Genomic DNA, 22,657 nt, shown 5'->3' with positions numbered 1-22,657 from the left:
AAACTCATCCATATTTTCTAATTTTTAAAAATACAAACTTTTTATTTAAAATTTATAATTATATATCTTTTACTCGATTTTATATAAATATATACTTTTATTAAATTTCTAAGCATAAAACTTTTTTTCTCCCAAAACGGTTTTTACATCCATAATTCAGAAAATTTTAAATCTAAAATTTTGAAATCCAAATTCAAATCCATCTTAAAAAGCTTTAATCTTATAGAATCCAATGGCTTTTACCCTCTAAAGAACAGCCCACAGGGCAACTAGAATTTATGCAATTCTGATATAGGTTCAAAGTAAAACTAATTTATGCAATGCCATCCTTAATTATCATACTTGACATTTGGTACTATCAATTTCTGGATGTTTTTCAAAAAAATTTGTAAGACATGAATTCTAATTTCATCTGTCAATCTTGCTTCAAGGCCTTTGTTATGTAGGCTCTTATTAGTACTATTGCTAAATAAGCCAAGACTGTGACACTTATACCTCCAAGCAGAACCACTCGGTCATATGCAGCTTCCTGGACGGTGTATACCCGGAGACCAATCGTATTCCAATTGCTCTCCGTCCAGACAGGGTCCAGCATCCCCATAGGATCTGAGGAGTTCGGAGGCAGCACTTTCCATGTTCCAGAGTCCAACTTCAAGCGAGTTGAATATGCCGGGACGTACCTATGATGAGGAATAACATCCGTTTACAATTCTAGAAATATAACAATCGCATTGTCCAATTTTAATTAAGGATACTAATCAATCATTTTCCAAGCCGTATAGCTAATTCTCACACAATCATACTTAATAATACGAACTGCTTCAATTTGTACAGACAATGTACTGATAATATGGTAGTGATATACAGTTAGTGCAGAGCTTTGTATCAACCAGACAAATCATACTCTAGCATTAGAGAACACCGAACCATGTATATATATGCATTTTCTACTTCGGTAAAAGCAAATGAAGCAGATTTAATCATCTAAGGCATCAGAGATTATAATACATTTTTAATTATTGATCGTCCCTTTGACAGAATGGCAATAAATTCACTTGCCAAAACAAACACACTTGCTCTAAAGTGGGTAACGGAATGTAACTGAAAAAGAAAATGAAGGAAACAATGCTTGGAGGAATGATTGCAGCAATGACAACTTAAGTTGAAATTATCCAACATAAGTTGAATTTAAAACATGCTTGAACAAAATGGAATGTTCATGGGCTGCAAATCCAGAGCATGGAAGAACGGACGAGGTAAGACAAGCAACAAGCCATAACACGCACTGCTTCTCAAAATGCTGGCTCAAGACTATCCGTTCAGGTCTTACTAAGACAAAATGCTTTTAGAAACTTTAAGCAGCAAAGTTACCTGGTTGTGGAGTTAACACAAATGCCTTTCCCATCGGTTTCTGCTCTAATGCACACTCCACCATTGTTGCTACAATCCTTTGAGCAAACAGTTGTAGTGCCCTTTGGAGTTGATGTTCTATCTGCCAGAAAGTTCCACACGAACCTGGAAATGTCATCCACCTGATTGGGAGAAGGTGTTGAGGAAGGTTCTCCAAGAACAACACCAACATAATGGCTTGGGCATGTATCAACACTTATAATATAGCTGCTAACCAACTCACATGACAGACCAGGATCACAGTCCAACAAGCAACTAATTAGTTCTTCTACTAGAGAGGCATTCACATTAATTGAACTTAGGGCTGAACTGGTGGAATCCTTTTTATCACTCGCAAGAACATAGAGAGTCCGAGCAACAAGAGAAGCAGCCGCAACTATCGCTGAAGAGTTTATATTTGCTGCAACATAGATGATGCCCAGAGTATTTGCAAGTTTGAGTAACATAATGAAAAATGAAGAGCAGAGAAAAACAAACAAGAATGAAATGAACTCACCTGAATCATCAAGATGACTATGGTAGAACTTGTTGGCAAAAACGGTATCAAAATCCTCTAACACAATCCCAGAAGTTGAAGAGTTCTACTAAGAGATCAAAAGCAGATAATAAATATGGTTTTACTTTGTGATGTATTTAAATAAACAAATAAAAACAAAAATTCCCTGCATAAAGTGAAAAGCTTGGCAGTGCATAGTGGAAGATCTTCTAACAACAATGATTAATGTGAAAAGCAAAGTTAGGCAACAAGAATGGCAAGTGGAACCAAAAATATTTCTTAGTCTTAATGGGTTAATAATAAAGGTACAGTTTGTTAATCCTGAAATTTACATATACAGATTAAAAGGTCTGTATTTTCAGGAGTGCATGTGAGAAAATCCTAGAGGGAAAGTAACAAACTTAAGACCTTACCATGCCTAAATAGAAAATCAAAAAGTTTTCCACCAAAATAAATCAAATGTTTCTATAAAAGTAATGTTGCATGGCCCCAAGCAAATTCCCAACAGTTAAAAATTCCACCTTAGAGGTTTTGGGCTCAAATACTGAAATGTTAGGTAATGGAGGTGGGTTTAACGGATGGAGGTTGCCTCTCAAATGTATGTACCAAAAAATTAAAAAGTTTTAATTACCTTTTATCAAATAATAGTAAGCATTACTCTCAATTACTAGTTTAAGGTTTGGGCTAACATTGCCCATAAAAATAATAAGCTGTAATTTTAATTCATAAATCCATAAGAATATATGGTATTACTTTCATGGCAAAAGGGTAACCTCTCAGAAAACCTATTTATATGTACAAGAAGTAATAGGTAAGGTGAAGAACAGAATACAATTGAAGTCGTAGAATATACTAATATATCATATATTTTAATAAGGTAAAATAAAAGTAAGCCTATTAAGTGAATCTCATCTTTACTCCTACCCTAGGAATAGCCATGGAAATGAACGACTAGAGAGTGAAGAACAAGAGGAATTTACTTTTCCAGGGAAATTGACTACCGTGGGAAACGACTCAAATAAAAGTAGGAAAGGAAATCAAGAGGGGCAAGAATTTTTCAATATTAAGGATCCAGGATATGTAACCTCATGTCTCAAGCCCTCCAAGATGTTTTAGCAAAAGAGAATCTCCAGGGAAACGACTGATCTAAATTAATCAAAAAGAGAAAATTTCAGGATTTCTCGTTCCAAGAACTCCCAATCCCTCTCCAGGGGAGGCTTTCGTTTTAGGGCAAAATGCAGTCAAATGAATTGACAAGATTAGCGTTGTTTATGACTTGATTTGTTTCTCCTCAAAAGGAAGGAGTGATAAGCATGCTACATTCCTACCATATCATATCATAATGTCATACTGCTGTTAAGTTATTATCGACTCTAAAAGGCAAGGTATTTCCTGCAAGAAAAGTCTTTGAAAAGAACATGGGTTTTCCTTTAAGAGGGAAGGCCTAAAAGGCAAGATTTTTTTTTAACAAGAAAAATCAGTTGAGAAAAGGGAAAAAATCATGTGGTCATGCAGACTACGAATCAATATATTTCTGACAAGGAACAGCTCCAATGAGAATAAACTAAAATTTTAAGGTTTCTTAAAATTAAAATGATTTGCAGCTCTAGTTGGAAAAAAGCAGTACGCTCTGCATCATGTATATGCTTGACCATACACAAATGTAAGAGTCAAAGTTTACTCCCCAAAACCTTTCTCAGAAATGCCATCAAGGATGATGGAGGAATTCCAGGATTAGAAGAGCTGGCATTTGAAACTGTAACACCTTCAGATTTAAGGGACTCTTGAGCAAGTTTCAAGGCATCCAAAGCTTCATTTGTGTCAGATGAAACCTACAGCAATAATCAGCAAACTTAAGTGAGAGTGGAATATCAATTAGTTACCGAAGGATAATAAATATTAATTAGTGGCATAGTATCGGGCGCCTAAGAATGCTAGCATAATAACTATCTCAATCAAGGGAAACAGGTGGATCTCACAAATTAAGAGCAATTATCATGGAAACTGTTCTTCTTCTGATCATTATTATAGTGTTAATTTAAAGCAGCACAAACCAGGATAAAAGGAAAGTGGTTAACACATGTCCATGGTTAATTGCTTATCAAAAAGAAGATTCAGACATTCTTCAATAAATTCTATGTCTATCTTGGTTTCACTCAATTTTAAAAATGTTTTAAAAGTAAAACTTTTCAATTTGCTCAACGACAATTTTGTAACCAACATGGGTGGCTAGCTGCATTTACATTTTAAACAATGCTAACTTTCAACAGGAATACTAAAAGGGGCCCCAACAATGCAAAATGTTTTCATTGCTACCCCCATTGTAAATGATCCGCCATTAAACAGATTAATGCAGCAGCCATATATTAAAGCGAATAGCATTAATGCCTCAACACAAGCTGCAATAATAAGTCAAATCAACAATTCCTTCTATCATCTCCACCTTTCTAACCTATGGCACTATGTTGTATTGCAAAGAACAAACACCTGCATAGAATGTTTAAAAATAAAAGAACACAAGCAATCATGTGTAGAATGTCTAAGGAAATTTTTAGGTGTTACTGTACACTTCCGATACATTATTAATATTAATGAAATAAACAAGCCATTCACTACCTGTGTGTGAGCAAAGAAGGTTTTGTTCCCTTGACTGAAGCCCTTTCCAGTGGATCCAATTTCCATGACCTTTTCCAAGCAATCAAATAAAAAATTGATATTTATATCTATGAAAGAGCAAACTTGACATGATCACAGGGCAACTACATAACACAGAAGAAGCAAAAAAGGACCGATTACTTCACAACATACACATCCACACAGGTAATCTTAATTAATCAAAGTAAGAGAGCAATAGCCAAAGAAACCCCCTCCAATGACATAGTGAAAAACAAGTTTAACCAAAGGAGAAGAATACCAACTGAATCAGTGAGCTATTGAGACCACGAACAGCATCTGACTGCTGATCAAGTTCAACTAAAAATCTTCTGCTACCAAGGTAACCCCAGGCCTCACCAGTGAAAACAAGAAAGACAAGCTGCATTAAATTTATAGAAACATTAACAAACAAAAAACTTATCTTGGAGATTGACACCTTCCAAAAATGTAGCTAGGGAGAACACCATAGAAAACCTGTTTATTAAGGTTGTCTAAACCATCTACATGAGAAAGGGCATCAACTGCTGCCAACAATGATATCACTCCCTGAAAAGTATTGTGAACCGAAGTTTGTATTTATTTGGCAGAAAAGACATAAATGAAGTAATTATTACCATGAAATGTACAAACTTACAGATAGAGGGGAATCTGCACCAAGGCTTTTGTCACGAAAAAATGATGCAGCATCCATAGAAGCCACTGTTAGTATAATGGGCTTGGACTGATTTGAAGATGAGTTGTTAATGGGTGGGACTGCTGACCAAACACTGCCCTTCATTATTAAGATGAATAAAATTAGACACTTATGTAAAATTTCAGAAAACATAATAACCCTTGCACCTCAATAACGTCATACAGCAGTTTTAGGTCATCAGAAAACATGTTTTACCATTTCCCTTTTTTTAATTTCATTTTGTAGGGTGTTTGTTTAATCACATTTTTTGTAATATACATTCCTGGAAAAAAAATGACATGATTTCTGCACATTACCCATCCCTTTAAGAACATAAGCTGTAAAATTATCAGATACTACTACAACATGGATAAGTGCTCTAAATTTCATCAAAATCCAGTATCAAAGAACTAACCACAGTTCAACTATCTACACTAAGAAAAGGTTAAGTGCCGGTGCCGGCTAACTAAAAGAAGCTCAATAAATAGTTATTTTGAAATTCCAAGGAGAGATGCCATGTAAGGAGATTATACGCAGAGGAGGGTGAATGAAGCAAACAAATATATTAAGAGGTGAAGAAATTGTGGAGCTTATAAAGCAGGATGGTAGCCTAACTTGATGGGCGTGTCTATTGAGTTGACAGCATCCTCTGATAATATGGTACCAGATTGACTCATCATGGAAAATAAATCTGGCAGAATTGACTCGAGCTGTACAAAAGGGAAGGGAAAGTTTGGTGTGAGACACAAATTCTAATTTGGATACTGAAGATTAGAGCTGACATGGGATATAGTAATTTTACTCCAGGTTGAGTTTAGTTTAGTGTATTTTGAAAGGATTTTCAAGTTAATTTTATAGCAGTGTTGCATTTTCACTTACAGTTTTCATCTAGTCAAGCATCTTATGTGACTTCCAGCTTGGCTACCAACAAGTTCTACTTCTGTGTCATGGTTATCAAGTCAGTCTAATAATATTGTGGCACCTTAATGGTAGCCCAAGATCATGTTAAGAATATATCTTGTGACACAACTCTACTTATCTGTTTTTTTACTCTCCTTATTCCAACAGACGTAGCAACAGCTTTCTCCCACATTAGTCATTACTTATAACAGGGTGATTGCCAAATCTGTAGATGTCCTAAAATCCCCTTCACATCTGTTGTTTTGCATCTCTATATCCTAAGTGAAGGCAGAATAGCCCAACTACTAACAAGGTTCTCAGATGTTAAGTGGGAGAGAATGCTCAAACCAAGCACTAAAAGGAGATGCATCAGTTCCACACTAGGCACGAAGGAAAATCAAGGAGCTAATGAAGTGATATTTTCCTCACCCAGCAGGCTGTTCGTTTTTATTATAGCCCATCACATGACAAGGGCTAATGGAATTTTGGCTATAGATGTTTTCCTCACCTAGCAGGCTAGTCTTTTTCTATTATGGCCTGTCTAATGACAAGGGCTAGTTAAATTTTGGCTAAACGAAAGGGTTATAATGCCAAAACTAACACTGCAAACATTTGCCAGATGTGACTCCATAGACTAGAATTCACAAATTGAAGCATAGAAGTCTAATGCAGCATAAGACTCACCCGTCTGATCAAGCCACCTATCAGTAGAAACATTATGTCACCAAAAGAATAAACATCACTTCATCTTGTATATTCAAAGCTTAATTTTTTTGTACCAGTCAAATTGAGAACACCGGTAAAACAAAATTAAATAAGGAAGCAATTGTTAATTAGGAAAATAGCCAATCAAACGGTGCAGCAAACTCATTTCTTATATTATTCCTGAATATATTAATCAGATTTTTCCTTCTTTTTTTTTTGCTAAAGTGGTCCAACTCTTCCTTCGCAAAGTTAACAATTCTGTAAGGACAGGAACAAAGAAGTAACCAATTGATGAACTTCATACTTTGAATAGATACCAAAGAAAGAAGTTTATATTTATTTAGAACCCAAATAGATTAAAACCAAACTAACAGATTGCACTATGAAGTGGTAACTCCACAGGAAAGGAAACTTTACCTGTATCCTCCTAATGGAAGACAAGTCTCTTCTTTCAAACATGATTCTGACTCATGGGTCCCAACCTTAGTTGTCTAATACAAAGCAAATGCATCAAAAACTAGAATGTAAGTCATAACTGGTGCAAGAAGTTACATCATCAACAAAATCTTGCAAGACCACAGTTAAACTAGTAGTAAAATATACCTGCATCACCACGTCAAATTCTGCAACATTTGTAGTATAAGCTTGCTCTGTTTTCTCATTCTTCATTGCAATCTGCATGGTAAGGGAACTCATTAGGATATTTGCATCTAAAAAAGGACTAATCTAACTAAACAAGCAAACTATCAGTCATGATACTTCTGTGGCCTAAAATATTACATACCAGGACATCTTTGCTTCTGATCTTAAAATTGTACTAACTATGCCTTATACACAATTAATTTGGGCATAATTTGAGATGTAGGAGCATCTAAGCACCAATCTAGGGCCAAAAGGGCAGCTTTATTTCTTAGCCTCTTCATACTTCCTTCTAATACTGTTGTTTGATTAAAGATTCATGTACATATAAGTTGTAATGAGTTTGGACGTCCTAAAATTAGTAGTGAGATCAAATGCCATTGTGTTATAGTTTTAGACACATTTTTTATCCGGTTGGCCTTTGGTTTTGGGCACATTCAACTGCTTGTTTTCTCTGTTTTCATGTGTCCCACTCATATTCTGTTCAATTCTTCCAGCATGACTCAATGTTGCTTGAATAACGGCATCATAAATTGGTTTTTATTTGAAATAAACCATGCCCAGCAAATCAAAACTAGAAATGAACCAAAAAGATATAAATGTTGTATCAAAATCAGAAAACTAGCTGTCCAAGAAATCTAAGACAGTCTCTTAATCTATTTTCATCAAACAACTGCAATTAGACTTGACAAATCAAGAGGATAATTAACTGTAACCATTGAATCGAGCTGACAAAAAAAATCTAAGACTCTTCTTTCATTTCTTGCATGCAAGAGACATGATCACTAGATTAGACTTAATTTCATGTTATAAATCAGAGCAATAACATCATACTAAAAGATATTGGAATTGGAAGCTGCAAGATTTACCTCTTGCAAGGTTGATGTGCTACTTTCAGAAAGTAAAAACACAGGAAAATTATACGATTTCCACATGATTCCAGATCCCTGAAAAAAAGTATGAAGGCACATCATAACAGATATTGATGACAAAAACTGAGCGTATGTACAATACGAACTAGCTAACAAAGAAACTTCAAAACTCAAAGGATCTTTATCCTACTATAGACTAATGGCATACAATTGGGTTCCACTCATAATTAGTGTTATGATAGGGTGCAAATTCAGCTTGTGGAAACTTTCGAGCAGGAGAGAATCCTGCAAGAAAAAGATTAAATTGTTAGTAAAATGAGCATATTTCCTTGACCCAGCCTAGCTCCATAAAGAGAAGACTAAAAGCAATAAGTAAAAGACAGGGTTACCTTTTAGCTTATGTTGGATTTCAACCCTTGATTCAACCAAAACACCAGCAACATTACTATCAAAGCTTGAATCATTTGATATTCTGAAATACAAGAAGGTATTTGACAATAAGATTATTGAAGAGAATTATCACTTCAACAAACAAAATCATCAGAAAGCCACCAATTACAACATTCATCCCAAAGTTTGCCATCTTCATAACTTATTGAAAGTTAAAAGTAAGCACTTAAGCTATAAATTGCAAGGAAGGGCTAGCACCTCTCTAATAGCAATCTTCAGAAATTTTCAACTTGGAAACATCTAAACTGTGAATATTTACCAACAATCGAGCATATGATAGATACTTTTGGCCCCAAGAACCAATATTATAACACTGATATTGCAAACTTTCTCTATATTTATTCCATAGTGGTCAAACTCAGAGTTGAGAAACAGGTTCTTACATCCATTGTTAAATGAATTTGACCTTTGAATATGATCCTTCACATTGAGATGTTTCCTCAGAACCAATTCAGTATTGCTGCAAGACTTCCCCAGTTCTCATAGCTACCCAAATGTACAGAGATTACCTCAAAATATAACAATGCTACACTAGCCTTCCTTCTCCATATACTATTCTAAAACATAGAAACAACACATTATTATCCTCCTTTTGGTGCTCTAAATTAATACATGGAATAGAATAGTGATCTCAAATAGCTTTCTACAACTTCAAGAAAATTAATTCCACATTCACAAACAAGTCCAATCCTCGCTCATAATAACCCTAATTTCATCCATATACTATATAGCAATCTTCTTACATTTAAAACCGAAAAAGTATACATATTAAATCATTTTTTCTTAAAAAAAAAAAGGAAATTGCAAGTCTCTACACTGTCAGCAGCCTGCAATGATGTTTAAGAGCCATGCTAAGGCTGGTTGGAACGACCAAGCCTAATGCATAAGGCCATGATGAGAAGCTGAGCTGGGACTAATTGCTTGGGCAGACTTTACTGGTTGCTTCTGAATTTAGTTTTACATTTCTTTATGTTAAAGTCAAAGGTTCTCATTTCATTTTCTGTGTTCTGAATGTTAAAGTGCAACAGTATTTTCTTAATTTTCTGGTTTGCTGGAAATTTCTGATTTGACTCTAGAATCTTACTGTGGGTAATTTTATTAATTTTCAATTTGGAGTCTTAAAGTATTTGTTGATGTCATAATAGGAATAAGAATTTTATTTCTTTTAGGATTTTCAGCATCACTGCTTGGTCTTTAGGGATTGATTTCTTCTCTGTTTTCTTTATTTATTTTTTCCTGTTCTCCTCAACTTTTTAAAATTAGAAAACTTTCAAAAATCCTAACTGCCTAGCATCTCTATCTCTATCTTGTCTGTTGCCTTGTTTGCAACATTTTTTTTTCTTTTGGTTCTGGTACATCTTAGTCAAAAGATACCAGTCCTTGCCAAAATGACAATATTTTAAGCTTTTATCAGAAGTTATTGCCAGCTGTACAGAAACCAAAATTAGACACAAATTTGAAGTATCACAGTTAGGACTTAGGACCTTTTCAAAAGTCTAATCAATCTATTACTTAACGAATCAAAAAGGGAAATTCAGTTTAGAAGGCATTGTTTCAATATACTATATAATTACCTTTTTATGGAATATTTAATACATAAGAGAGTTCTATGGCAGGTTTATTCAAAGAATGTATAACATAAATAACCCAAAAGATGATATAAGAAATTAAAATGCATACATATACACCTAAAGAAAACAAATTTGAAATGAACCTTTTGGTAAACAATTCCAGTTAATGAGGGAAACAAATCTATATGGTATGGCAAATATACATATATATATATTCCCTCAACTAGAAAAGTACAAAGACCCAGGAAGAGGAAAAGAAATTTACATGAATACCAAGGAGACACTCCCAAGGAGGCCTCAAAAACATACTGATGGGCAGAACATACCTAAGAAAGAAACCTTGCACATCATCCATTGACAACAAAATTGCAGATGGCTGACCCAACTCCTTGTTGTTCTTGTATTTTATAATTGGAGCAACAACCTTGTCTCGACCAGGATCTGAAGAACAAAACATTAGCAGGAAAAGCACAAGTTAACAAACAGCAACTGAAAGAACTACTCTATGGAAACATTTAGGTACAACGATTCCACCATCATTGGGGTACAGTGAGGTGGGGGGAGGTCTTACTTGAGCAACCAATCTCTCCAGAAAGATTGACTAGTCGTACACAAGGGTATCCATCAACAACCATGTACATTGACTTCTGAAGATCAGGAACTGATTCCATGGAGGTCGTTTGCCCTAAAATTTCCAAAATAAAGAGAAATGCTAAACTCAATACAGAAACGCCAAATCAACAATGTTAAAGAATAACAGCAAAAATGAAAATTGAAGTAAACGAAAAGATATCAAAGTAGTTATTGCAAATAATAATAATAATAAATACTGAAATAATCATAAAACGGAAGTCACAAAAGACAATAGTGTTCAACAAATTTGACTATATTTCCCTTTTTGTAAGAATCAAATCAAAAAAGCATATTCGAATTTAAGAAATTAAGAGTTAGAAATCGCATGTGCAAAAGAAAAGCTTACCATTACCAGACAGAGAGAGACGAAACCGGAAACTAAAGAGCAAAATGAGAAAAACGATTTTTAAAGCCATGACGGCGAATTGGACGGAAATCAGAAACCCTAGGTCATTCTGTATACAATCTTCAATGGACTAAGCTGAAAAAGATAAAAGAAATGGTAAAAGTTCATCGGTGAGAGAAAAAGGAAGGAGGGAGTGGAATCGATCGGTAGGAGAGCAATAATAATAATAATAACAATTGAAAAGGACAAATTTTGCATATTCGGTACTAAAAATTGTAAGTGTTTTCCTTATTTTAATTAATAATTCAATTTTTTATATAATTTTTATTCAATTTCAATTTTATTTCCACTTTCAAGTTCCAAACAAATGTTTAAATCCTATTATATATGTTGTCAATTTTTTTTAGTTTAATCATATATATCATTTTCAAATAAATATATTATTTTGCATTTTGCATATAAAAGAAATAATTGATATTATTTTTTTAAAAAAAATTGGGTATCTATAATAAAATAATATTTTTATAATAAATATATTTCAAGAATATTAAAATTTGATGAAGGTAATCTTGAAATTTACTATTATATATATTTTTAATGTTTTCCAACATAATTTTTCAAAATTTTATTCGATACTTTTCCGATGTATATCAAATTTTTTAATATTAAGAATTATTGTAAAATGATTAAATTGATTCCTATTTTCTATAAACACATCAAATTGTTTTGTTATAATGACTAAAAGTATTAATTTATTCAATGAACCCTTGGTATTATTGACTCTTGTGATGTGTAATATTATTAAATTTTTTTAAATTAAAATTTATGTATTTTTTCTTAAATTTAAATTTATTACGATATAATTTTTTTTGTTATATGTATGGGCTAATATTTTAATGATTTAACAATTAAATTTTAAATTTAAAAAGTATAAAGATTTCTTGAAAATAAAAGTATGATACTAAATTTTAAATGTGTGAAAAATATAATGACTTGAACATATTTTATTCTTCATATTTTTACTAATTTGGTCCAAAGGGAGAATTAACCAGGGGTGAGCAAAATTCGATTCGATTCAAAAACTCGATAAAAAAATCAAACTTTGAATTAAATAATTCAAGTTATTTGAATCAACTCGAATAAAAAATTAATTTTTTTGTTTAACTCAAATATGAATGGCACAATTTGAGTTATTCAAAAATCCAAATAAGAAAACGCAAAACTACATCGTTTTAATAAATGTTTATCTTTTTCAAAGTTAAAAGTCAAAACTATTAAGTTAAAATGCAAAACTACATCATTTTGATAAATGTTTACTCATTAAGTTAAAAGGCAAAATCATTATATTGTTTATGTAGTTAAATAATCTTATACTTTATCTACTAGTTAAATAATCGGTCAATGTGAACACAATATTGAGTATAAATAATAAGATTCGTTAACTCGACTTGACTTGACTCAAAATTTTTTTACTTGATTTGATTAAAAAAACTTCAAATTGAGTTCGGTTGCTAAAATAGGATTCGTCAACTTGACTAACTTGAAATTTTTTTACTCAATTTGACTTAACTCAATCGAATAGTCATCCCTAGAATTAACCCATCGGAATCACCTCAACCAAAATTATTGCAGAGAAACTAAATTAAATTTTGGTTAGAGTATAGGAACCAAATGCAGAATTTACCCAAAAGACAAGAATTTGAGATGTTAGTAACTCTAAACAACGTCGTTTCAAATAGGGTGATTTAAAACAAAAAAGAAAAAAAAGCTTAACTATTAAAAAAACCCTCAAACAATAGTAACTTATTTAAATAAGCCCTAATAGTATTTTTGTACCTAAATAAGCCCCTTTTCTGTAATCTATACTCATAAAAGCCTTTGAAATTTATTAATATATAAGGGCTTATTTAGGCACAAAAATACTACAAGCCCTTATTTCAATAAGTCATTATAATTTGAGGGTTTTTAAATATATAAGCCCAAAGGAGTACGAGAAGAACAGATGCAGTAGTTTTAGCCTTTTAGGCTTTTAGCTTTTTCAGTCCACTTGAAAAACCCTAAACCCATTTGAGTTTCCCACCACGCCGTGCGATCCATTTTCCCGCTCGCCGAGTTTCCCACTCGCCGTTAACCGGCGATCCATTTCCCCGCCCCTCCGCCAAATCAGGTACTTGAAGTTAGGAAATTAATGGCTTATATCCAGAATGGAAGACATGCCCTTCGGCAAATTATCAAAGAAACGAATGTCCAGCAAAGCCATGATCGTTTGATGCAACCTCTGTTCTATGCTTGTCAAGGAATTAGATACAGAAAGTTGGATGTGATTCTTACGACGGTGAGTCATTTCGATCCAATAATTTTTTTCTTTTCTCAATTTTTTGTTGTTTCAGATTGCAAAATATTATTCACGTTTGCTTTTGCTTCCATGTTTTTAGAGCATTGAGAAACTTGGCAAAGCTGGTGAGACTGTCAAAGTCGCTCCTGGTTATTTTCGCAATCATCTGATGCCGAAATTGCTTGCTGTTCCTAATATTGATAAGTTCGCTTATCTCATTAAGGAGCAGCGTAAGGTCGCTTTCTTCTTTCTTTTAGTTTGTGTTTGATGCTTGAAACATGTGTTCTTGCAATGCTGTTTGTTTATAAAAAGAAGTTTTTCAGTTGATATTAATCATAATCGTATTGTTAATTTACAAACAATTATGCATCAATTTGTTTTCCATTAAACACACACATCTGTATGCATTACCTAAGTCTCTCATGAACCTTTTGTCATAAAGGTAGAACGTTTTCAGTTTGTTGCTCGGGTTATGGGGCAAGCCATGTTGGCTGGACTTGGGAGTGGATTTGGATATGTGAATGTGACCGATATGAGTATATGTTGCTTCTAAGGTTTTTTTTCTTGTATTTGGAGGAGTATATCTCTATACTATGTCTGTATATGTATCAGACAAAAATATATTAGGGAAATGAATAGTCCATCTAACATAGGGGGTGAGTGCTAGATACAAGTAAGTGTTCAACACAAGTATACTTGTTTTTTCTAAGTTTTTCTGTATATTTAGAAGATCATATACATATATTTATATCCGAATGTGTCTGACACAGGTTTTTTAGGAAAATGAAGAGTCTGAGTAACAGTGTTTTCATATTGCTGTTGGTTTTTGGTTAGATTTTGCTGGTCATGGTATAAGTAGTTTCTTTTCTTAGACATGTATTATCTGCTATTTCAGCCTTAAGGAGGAAACATGTCTCTGACTGCAATTATATTAAATCTTGCGTTCGCTCTCACTCTCTCACTCTCTCACTCTCTCACTCTCTCACTCTCTCACTCTTTTTGAGGATTCATATGTTGCATATGGATATTAGATATTGATGAAGTAAAAATCCGTTCCTTATTTCAGATGCACATTCTGCTTTTGTAGTTTTGTCAAATTAAGTTACTGTTTTGAAGTCTTTATTTAGTGGAGTCACTTCTGATATGTGGGATATTGTGCTTTTCATTTTCAGTTAAATGATAACTTACCAGTGGTATACTTCCTCATCAGATTTATCAACCCAAGGAAGAAGAGGTTCAAGTAGTTACAAAGAATGTGGAAGATAAGAGCAAAGTATATGAAAAGGCTGCATATCGTCTACTTAATGGCCGGCTGGTTAGTTCCCATCTATGAAGCCCTTAATTTCGTAAATGTTTTTTTCTGGTTTAAATGTCTGATACTTTGTCTGCCTTCCTCCCAACACATGGAAATACACAAAAAACAGCCTCTCAACAATGTGTGTATGTGTGTGTTTTTAAAGTGTTTGGGGAAACAAGGTCAAGGTTTGTGGGACTGAAACATTGGACCTGCCTTCTCTTCTATGGTTAGGCTAACAATAGTGGAACTAGGCATATGTGGGATAACAATGGTGTTAAAATTTTAAATTAAGACTTGTTTAAATTCTTTTTTGGTACAAGCAAAGCTTACATTACATTCTAAGTGGGAGGAGGATGGGGTTTCACAAGGTTCAAACCCTAGATAGCATGCCAACACTTGAAGCTACATACAACAAGTTGCCACTAGACTAGTCATAATTGATACAACTTGTTATTGGTGAATCTTTTTCAAAAGTTTGTTGAAGCTTGAAAACTGTAATTGTATTTATGTCAGGCTCTTTGTGGTACGAGTGTGTAACTTGTATTGCATTTTATAGGTATTAAGGAGATCTATCAATGTTGAAAAGTTTCGTGCCCGATCGACCAAAGATGACCCAATTGAATTGCGCTCACCTGTGACAAAAGATGAAATTGTTGCTGAGGTATGGCCATGATATTTATTGATAGTAATAGTTTCTCTCACGTCACTGCAATAGACAATCTCCTTGTGTATGCTATGTTATTCGGACTCTTATTTTTCTGAAGTATTCATGTTCGACACTTATTTAGATATGTGCATGCTTATATCCTCCAAATATATGAGTAAACTTGGAGCAAGTTGAATAAACCCATGTCAAACACTCGCTTCAAGTCCAAGTGGCATAGCTTAATCATAAAACGTTTAAGATGTGGATTTGGAATATTATGATTTTGTTATTTCCATGTACGCACTCGATTAATCTCCTCCTTTTATTCCATTTCAGGTTGCAAGGCAGCTTTGCGTTCAAATTGATCCTGAAAATCTGCACCTTCCAACACCTTTGGAAACATTTGGACTGTTTGATGTGCAATTGCGGATGCCAAAATCCATACCGCTCCCAGAAGGAAGGTATAATTGGACGCTTAAAGTTAAAATCCGAGGTAAATAAACAGAGAAGAGGAAATAGGAGGTTTGACTGAATAAGAGCTTTCAAGCTTGAGGAACCGTCTTCTTTTTGAATTAGCTTGAGAATGGAATGATAGGAATCAAATGTTGGATGATTATTGACCTTTGTTGTCTGATTATGCTATTTACCATCTGTTCCAACTCTTTGTTTTACCAAAAAAGAATAATAATTTCAATTTTTTTCCGAAATAAACGGGCGCGCGAGACGAATATTTAACAAGTGTCTCCAAATTTATCAAAATAACTACTTCTATATCTGCACTTTTTAAGTAGACATCCTTAAAAAGATTAATTGTTAGAATCAATTTTTGGGTAAAATCATTTTGAATTCAAGCTGACCTAATTTGGATCACCTTTGATTTTAAGCTAGTTTAGCTGTCGCTTATTGTTATCGGGATTTATTCGATTCAACAAAATTACGCGTATAAAACTTGTACAATCACTCGTACACTTACAGTCCAATTTCGCAAACAAAGCTATATCGATTTTTTTTTATTTTTAAAAAATATGAATTAAGAAAACTTAATGATTTATTAACCCCAGTATGAAATTAAAAAAACTTCACCATTAATACACCAAATAAATAGTCATGCATAAAACATTACGTTACATCTGTTTCTAAACTTGTATAATTATATAATGTGAAAATCTATTATATAAAGGGATAAATCTCAAAATTATATAAAAACTTTGATTTTGTGTAATTTTATACATGAAATTTTGATTTAATCAAATTCTTACAAATTATTAATACAATTATTGATGTAATATTATTTTATGTTTATATATTACATTCAAAAATAATTGTATTTATCCAATATAAAAATAAATTGAAATATTTATTTATTTAAGTGTGTATGATTGAATCAAAATTAAAGTTTCATTTATACATTTGAGCCACAATCAAAGTTTCATGTACACAATTGTACTTTAAACCAAAGATTATATAGAATTTTAAGATTTATCTCTATAGAGAGAGGTAGAAAGTAAAAAGAAACTTCGAATGTATTTGATAGAAAAAAATAAAATACAAATTATTATTTTCACTTTTATTTGCAAAAAGAAAATCTAGATAACAAAAAAGAGAGTATGAGCAACTATTATATACTTACAAAATTAAACATGTTAAAGTTTTATTTTTCTTTTTTATTTTTAACTTATGATGCTTGAAACATATATACTTTTTTTTCTTTTAATTTTACTCTCTCTCTCTCTCTCTCTCTATATATATATATATATATTCTATTTCCACCTTTTTCACTTTTTGTATCCAGCACACTATAATAATAACAAAAGAAACAATACTGTACGGCAAAGTTAAATATTCTACCATCTAAATTAGGAATATACATTGCATAATCAAAAGAATAAGATGTATGGCCAAGGAGTTCTATCTAGAAATTCATATATAATAAATCACAAAGTAAATCAAAGGGATTCAACCAAGAAACCAAGTTATGGAATCAAAGTGCATTCCTAGAAATGAGTGAGTTGCTCAAGCTTACGAGAATGGAAGAACTTACATCTCCCTTTACCACTTGATTCTATTTCTTCAATTTTCCGCTTCGACGCCTTGCCGAAACCAATATTACTTAGTTTCAATTGCTTCCCACTGCTGCCATAACCAACATCTTCATCCACCTTATCAGATTCCCTAACATATAGAATAGGATGCAATTCAAGCCTTCTTAATTTTATATTAAAGACCATACCATTAAGCCAAATATGTATTTTTATCAATGATTTAATATATCTAGCACTTATTTAAAAATAAAGTTATTTACTTACTAGTAGAATTTTTTAAATTAAACCGGCTGGTTCATATGGTTGAACCAATTAGACTGATGATCGAGGTCTTACCAGAATGACCTCCAGTCAGGTTTTTTTAAACCTTGTATAAAGCAAACCAAATTCATTTCTACATCTCTGGTAAATGATCAACTTTTACGATAGCTAAAGCTTAATGCAATATGAAAAAAAATTAATTCAGCTTAGCAGCTAAGGTAAAACCGTCTTTGCAGAATTCAACCAAACTCAAATAAAGATCAACCATCTATTCTAAGCATTACACCAGTCAGTTCAGCCCATTTGTAGACCTATCCCTAAACATAGAGAATACATAATTCTAAAGGCATATCAAGTTAATAATGTCTTTACTTTTATACTAACCAGAGGATTGTAATTTATGCTTTTTCTTCTTTCTACAGAACAATAAATCATGGAATTTCCTTGATTAAAGCACAAGAACACTTAAACTTCATAAACATTGTGAAGAAAGGGCCATGCACAATTATGTGGAAGTGTTAAAAAGTAAATAGAATTTGAGTGTTTGAGCAAATACCATAACACTTCAACCATATCCTTGTAATATGAAGTGCATGTACCCCAACTGAAGCGGACTAGTGTTGGGAATCCAAATATTGAGTGTTTATGATGTGCCAGCCAAGCCTTTGTTTCAGGATCTAGCCGAATCAAAGATGACAAGATTCCTTGTTTAGTTAACCTTTTCTAATAGGAAAAAGAAAAAGATGAAATAAGATAATGTCAAGCACTTTCGACCTCCTGGATATCCAGAACCAAAACTCCTATGCATGTTTTCAGAAGTTTCCTCCAGCACCCATTCTCGCAAGGCTCTGTCTCTGGTTACCTGCATGGTTAAATAAAAAATAAAATAAAAATGAAAGCAGTTCAAGATGAGCTGAAGGTGACGCCATGGAAAAGGGAACTGACCTTAGCCACTATGCTTGCCCCACTCACAACTGGATAAAGACTATCAGCCTTCTTTGCAACAACAAATTTGATGGATGGAAATCTTTCAGACAGTTTGATTCTATACTTGTCAGCATCTCCAACTGTATCAAGGTAAGCCTGAAACAGGGACATTAAAATGTTCCCTTTTTTAGGATTCCCCAAAAAACCTTTAAACAAAACAGTGTAGCTAGATCTTCAAATCTTGCCTAACATTAATTTTAAAAGGATACTTTGGAAGAACATCCGATAATGTCTTTTGCCTTTGCTACCTAAGCAAGGGTTTTCCATCCTCTCCTAGACATAGGTGTCATAACAATATTTCCACTTCACTTAACACATGATGACTGAAAATAAGTTGAAAATAAGTTTGTGATTAATAGACTTTAACGGTAATCTCCAAATTTCTCCAAATCGCAATGACAGCAGCTGAAATGGAGAGAAAATAAGGGATGCACACCTCTTGTGCAGCTGAGAGTATCAGAAATCTGGAAGATTCTTTTATTTCGCTTTAGTTAGACAAGTAGCTAATTCTACTTAACAATCCTTGGGTTTTATTAATACCTGCCTTCATTCCAATTCAAGCTTAGACACCCTTTGTTCTAATTAGATTTCACTGTATCTAATAATGGCAGTCATTGTGAATTCTAGGCGATATTTGATTCAACATTTATTTTTGAATTTTGCTTGACATTATTACACTGTTTAATTTGATTTTGCGGAAGAGACTGCCATTATTAAGCATGTTTCCAGCGCAAAAAGCATGTTTCCAGCATTCAAACATCTCAACCTATAGCCGATCATGGAAGCTAGTATGTTCCTCAATCTAATGTTAATTGGCTATAATAGCTTAATTTAGTACGTCAGATTTTTCTAGACAATTTTGTTGAGATTTCCTGATTTCTATCAAATTAGTGCAGAATCTCATCATTCTACAATATGTTTGACAGGAGCTTTGACCCATCCAGTTCACTTCTGGGGACTTTAGAAAATGGTGTTTTGAGTTTGAGCAACTAATAGTCCCTTATTATAGGAGTTTGACCAGTTTATATGCATCCACGTGAGTTTAAGTTCCACTATGTTACTTTGAAGAGAAATAATGAATGTTTAGATCTTTTGACTAGCTAGATCATTATATGACATCCAAAACAGGATTCAAAACAATTTGCTTCGAAAATATCCATCTCTGTTCTTATTTATAAGAATGTTATGCTAATTCTATTTTAATACATTTTCAGTGTTGTAAACTCTACAATTGTCATTGTGTACTTTCAGTATCTGAATCATTAATTTTGACATCTGTTCTTAACTGCCTGAAACGATATTCTTAAAGCTCTTTTGTTTGTCTTGTTAGTGTGCTGAAAATACCTTAGTTTGGCTTGCTTCCATTCATGCTTATCTGGGCATATTTAATTAAATATTATCACTAGCTTCCTTATTGATCTTTATAGCTTACTAAATTGTTTCTCTTTCAATATTGCAGCTTAGATAGCTAGGTTGCAATTGTTCCCTTTTTCATATCCATGCTTGTATGTTATACCAAGTTCATGAATATAAATTTACTGTTGACACGGTAATGGTGCCAAGTTTGCATTTTGTAAAATTTCTTGTACATTTTAGGTATGACCTAATCTGAAACAACTTATTTTTGTTGTAACTTACTGAAATTTGAAATTGCGTTACAAGGCTTTTCAGCAAATAAAATAGCTAGGCATGTTTAAAACACGTCAATATTCTTTCCAAAATGGTTGCAGTTCTAGCTTTATACAGTAATGTTCTGCTTCTATCTTTTATATCTCCAAATGTTTGACGAATTAGGTCAATGATTGTTTTGAATCTTGGATGAGAAGCTTGCATCCATTGCTTGAGGTATGGCTTATGCAATACTTGGATGCATGAAAGAACAAAGGTTTAAAGATGTTGATTATTGCATGGTAAACTAACTATTTTTAACTGCTTGTGCACTGACAATCTAGGAGTAAATCAGAATATTCAAGCAATATTTACCACTTGAGCATTCAAACCCTAGGAATAAAATCCTATTACCAGTCCCCATTTTCTTTCATTAACCTCGTTATACCTTTAGATTGATCAGAATATTCAAGCAATATCTGCCACAACTAAAAACAATTAGAGTTTTATGACTTGTTACGCAGTAGAGTCCGTATTTCTGCCAAACTTTCCTTGTATCTAATCATCCAAGGATATTCGGGCATCTATTCCAACTGAAAATTGATATTACCTTACAGCATTGAAAAGCAAACAACTATTCGAACAATGTAATATCTCATAACAATAACAACATGCCATTTACTTTATTTTGTTTTGCTTGTGAAGCACCAAAAATACATGTAAAATTCATATTAAACTAACAGATGCAATCAACAGCCAGCTCATTTTAGAAAGGTTAAAAGAAGTTGTACCTCAGTTAGAAGAACTCCCATGCTCAATACCCTATTGATGAGACCGATTGCAGAATCATGTGATATCTCATTCAGGTTCACCTTATTCCTATTGATGATCAAACGTGTGAAATCTTGTAAGAGAAAAGAAAAATACAGAGAGGAAAAGCTAAAAGATATTACAATTTGAATAACTGACTTCTTTAGCATTTTAGCTGAGAGCTCCCTTGGATCTATAACATCAACAGACCACCCTATCGATTCATCAGCTTTTAAATTCTCAAACAATTCTTCCCTCTTCTCTTCCTTTAGAGTCTTTGAATCTATAAACACAAAAGGATGCCATAAAACTCATGAAACTATACAACTTCTTTTAAATTGACAAGTAACTTTTCCATGAAGTTACCAAAGTAGACGCTTTATAGCATGAGATGAAGAAAGGAGGACAATCCTTTTATCAAAACCACAACTTCTTTTCAAATTGCAATTTTTTTACATGAAATTAACAAATTAGATGCTTTATAGCTTGAAACGAAGAAACAAAGACAATCCTTTCATCAAAACCACCAATCAATTAAATTAGGATTTTTTTTACCGCGAAAAAAGATTTTGAAAGAAAATCAGACCAAAATTTCCATACTCAAGTGCTAATTTCCTCAAAGAAGCTCTTATCTTCACTAAATTTTATATGCTTACACCAACCAAAACAATTGAATTTCACATTCTACAGTATGCATTTCAAGTGCCTAGCCGCATAATATATCATCATATAAAGGTTTAAATTTTGAGACAAAATTAATATAAAAAAGGGATTAAAAAGGAAAAAAAAAAAGAAAATATATTCTGAACCAGCAAAATTCAAGGAAGCAAGAGTTTTCTGATAAGAGCGAGCACAGTAAAGGCAACCATACACCATGGGTCCTGAAACAAACAAAACCAAAAGAAAATTGATGGACGAAACATGGGTAACGTGAGATAGTAAAAACTGGGGAAAATCAAATGAAATCGAAGAAAAGGAAGAAAAGGGAGAGAAGAAAACCTAAAACAGGGCCACGCCCGGCTTCATCAATGCCCATAATGCAAGGAGTAGATGCCCATTTGGGGAGAGGAGCTTCCGATCCCATTTCTCTATTTGTATTCTACAAAAAAAAAACTGAATCACTCAAACGCCATGGCTGCTTTAGCTATTACTGAAATTTAAAGACTTCCTCATTTTTTTTGTTCCTATAATAATTTTCACAATTTTCCCGCCAGAAATCATAGGGTTCTGGTTTGCTTCTCTGCGCTGTCACAGAATTGTTTCCATTCGTAAAACAAATCGTGGAGGGAACTTTTTTAGTAAGAAATCATAATCAAAATAT

The 22,657-nt window shown here is 33.1% G+C and overlaps 3 protein-coding genes across 5 annotated transcripts; 1 reads left to right on the top strand and 2 right to left on the bottom strand.

The window, feature by feature from the left end:
* Positions 1–247: 247 nt before the first annotated feature.
* LOC107904363 (nicastrin) lies at positions 248–11,610 on the bottom strand. 3 transcript variants are annotated; one of them, XM_016830707.2, is made up of 16 exons: positions 11,351–11,610; positions 10,943–11,056; positions 10,698–10,812; positions 8,740–8,822; positions 8,559–8,635; positions 8,348–8,425; positions 7,443–7,514; positions 7,257–7,330; positions 5,196–5,328; positions 5,036–5,107; positions 4,821–4,940; positions 4,523–4,591; positions 3,598–3,738; positions 1,907–1,991; positions 1,372–1,810; positions 248–680 (listed from the first exon to the last, which is right to left on the bottom strand). In XM_016830707.2, the coding sequence occupies exons 1-16, from the start codon at positions 11,418–11,420 to the stop codon at positions 416–418; spliced, it is 2,007 nt and encodes a 668-aa protein (XP_016686196.2). In that variant the 5' UTR covers positions 11,421–11,610; the 3' UTR covers positions 248–415. The 3 variants fall into 3 exon arrangements, with proteins under 3 accessions (XP_016686196.2, XP_016686195.2, XP_016686197.2); XM_016830706.2 differs by having other exon boundaries at positions 1,372–1,991; positions 11,351–11,607; XM_016830708.2 differs by lacking the exons at positions 8,740–8,822; positions 10,698–10,812; positions 10,943–11,056; positions 11,351–11,610 and having other exon boundaries at positions 1,372–1,991; positions 8,541–8,597.
* A 1,673-nt stretch (positions 11,611–13,283) lies between these two features.
* Positions 13,284–16,335, top strand: LOC107904364 (50S ribosomal protein L9). Its single transcript, XM_016830710.2, has 5 exons — positions 13,284–13,685; positions 13,786–13,920; positions 14,896–15,000; positions 15,539–15,643; positions 15,965–16,335. Exons 1-5 carry the CDS (start codon positions 13,539–13,541, stop codon positions 16,127–16,129), a joined length of 657 nt encoding a protein of 218 aa, XP_016686199.2. The 5' UTR covers positions 13,284–13,538; the 3' UTR covers positions 16,130–16,335.
* Positions 16,336–17,451: 1,116 nt separating this feature from the next.
* Positions 17,452–22,657, bottom strand: LOC107904365 (ribonuclease H2 subunit A). Its single transcript, XM_016830711.2, has 8 exons — positions 22,336–22,657; positions 22,146–22,217; positions 21,496–21,619; positions 21,318–21,405; positions 18,877–19,014; positions 18,706–18,793; positions 18,488–18,608; positions 17,452–17,800 (listed from the first exon to the last, which is right to left on the bottom strand). The coding sequence occupies exons 1-8, from the start codon at positions 22,418–22,420 to the stop codon at positions 17,623–17,625; spliced, it is 894 nt and encodes a 297-aa protein (XP_016686200.2). The 5' UTR covers positions 22,421–22,657; the 3' UTR covers positions 17,452–17,622.

Source organism: Gossypium hirsutum, chromosome A05 (genome assembly GCF_007990345.1).
Source record: "Gossypium hirsutum isolate 1008001.06 chromosome A05, Gossypium_hirsutum_v2.1, whole genome shotgun sequence".
NCBI lineage: Eukaryota > Viridiplantae > Streptophyta > Magnoliopsida > Malvales > Malvaceae > Gossypium > Gossypium hirsutum.
Note: the sequence above shows the minus strand (reverse complement) of the source record. Positions and strands in the feature narration are given on the sequence as shown.

Excerpts from the sequence above, each read along its gene's own strand:
- LOC107904365 (XM_016830711.2), bottom strand. The coding sequence starts at position 22,420 with ATGGGATCGGAAGCTCCTCTCCCCAAATGGGCATCTACTCCTTGCATT. Across the intron at positions 22,218-22,335 it reads CGGGCGTGGCCCTGTTTTAG|GACCCATGGTGTATGGTTGC; the intron begins GTTTTCTTCTCT and ends TGTTTGTTTCAG. Across the intron at positions 18,794-18,876 it reads GGGCAAGCATAGTGGCTAAG|GTAACCAGAGACAGAGCCTT; the intron begins GTCAGTTCCCTT and ends TTAACCATGCAG.
- LOC107904364 (XM_016830710.2), top strand. The coding sequence starts at position 13,539 with ATGGCTTATATCCAGAATGGAAGACATGCCCTTCGGCAAATTATCAAA. Across the intron at positions 13,686-13,785 it reads TGGATGTGATTCTTACGACG|AGCATTGAGAAACTTGGCAA; the intron begins GTGAGTCATTTC and ends CCATGTTTTTAG. Across the intron at positions 15,001-15,538 it reads GTCTACTTAATGGCCGGCTG|GTATTAAGGAGATCTATCAA; the intron begins GTTAGTTCCCAT and ends TGCATTTTATAG.
- LOC107904363 (XM_016830706.2), bottom strand. The coding sequence starts at position 11,420 with ATGGCTTTAAAAATCGTTTTTCTCATTTTGCTCTTTAGTTTCCGGTTT. Across the intron at positions 8,823-10,697 it reads GTGCAAGGTTTCTTTCTTAG|AATATCAAATGATTCAAGCT; the intron begins GTATGTTCTGCC and ends CTTGTATTTCAG. Across the intron at positions 4,941-5,035 it reads TAGACAACCTTAATAAACAG|CTTGTCTTTCTTGTTTTCAC; the intron begins GTTTTCTATGGT and ends AATTTAATGCAG.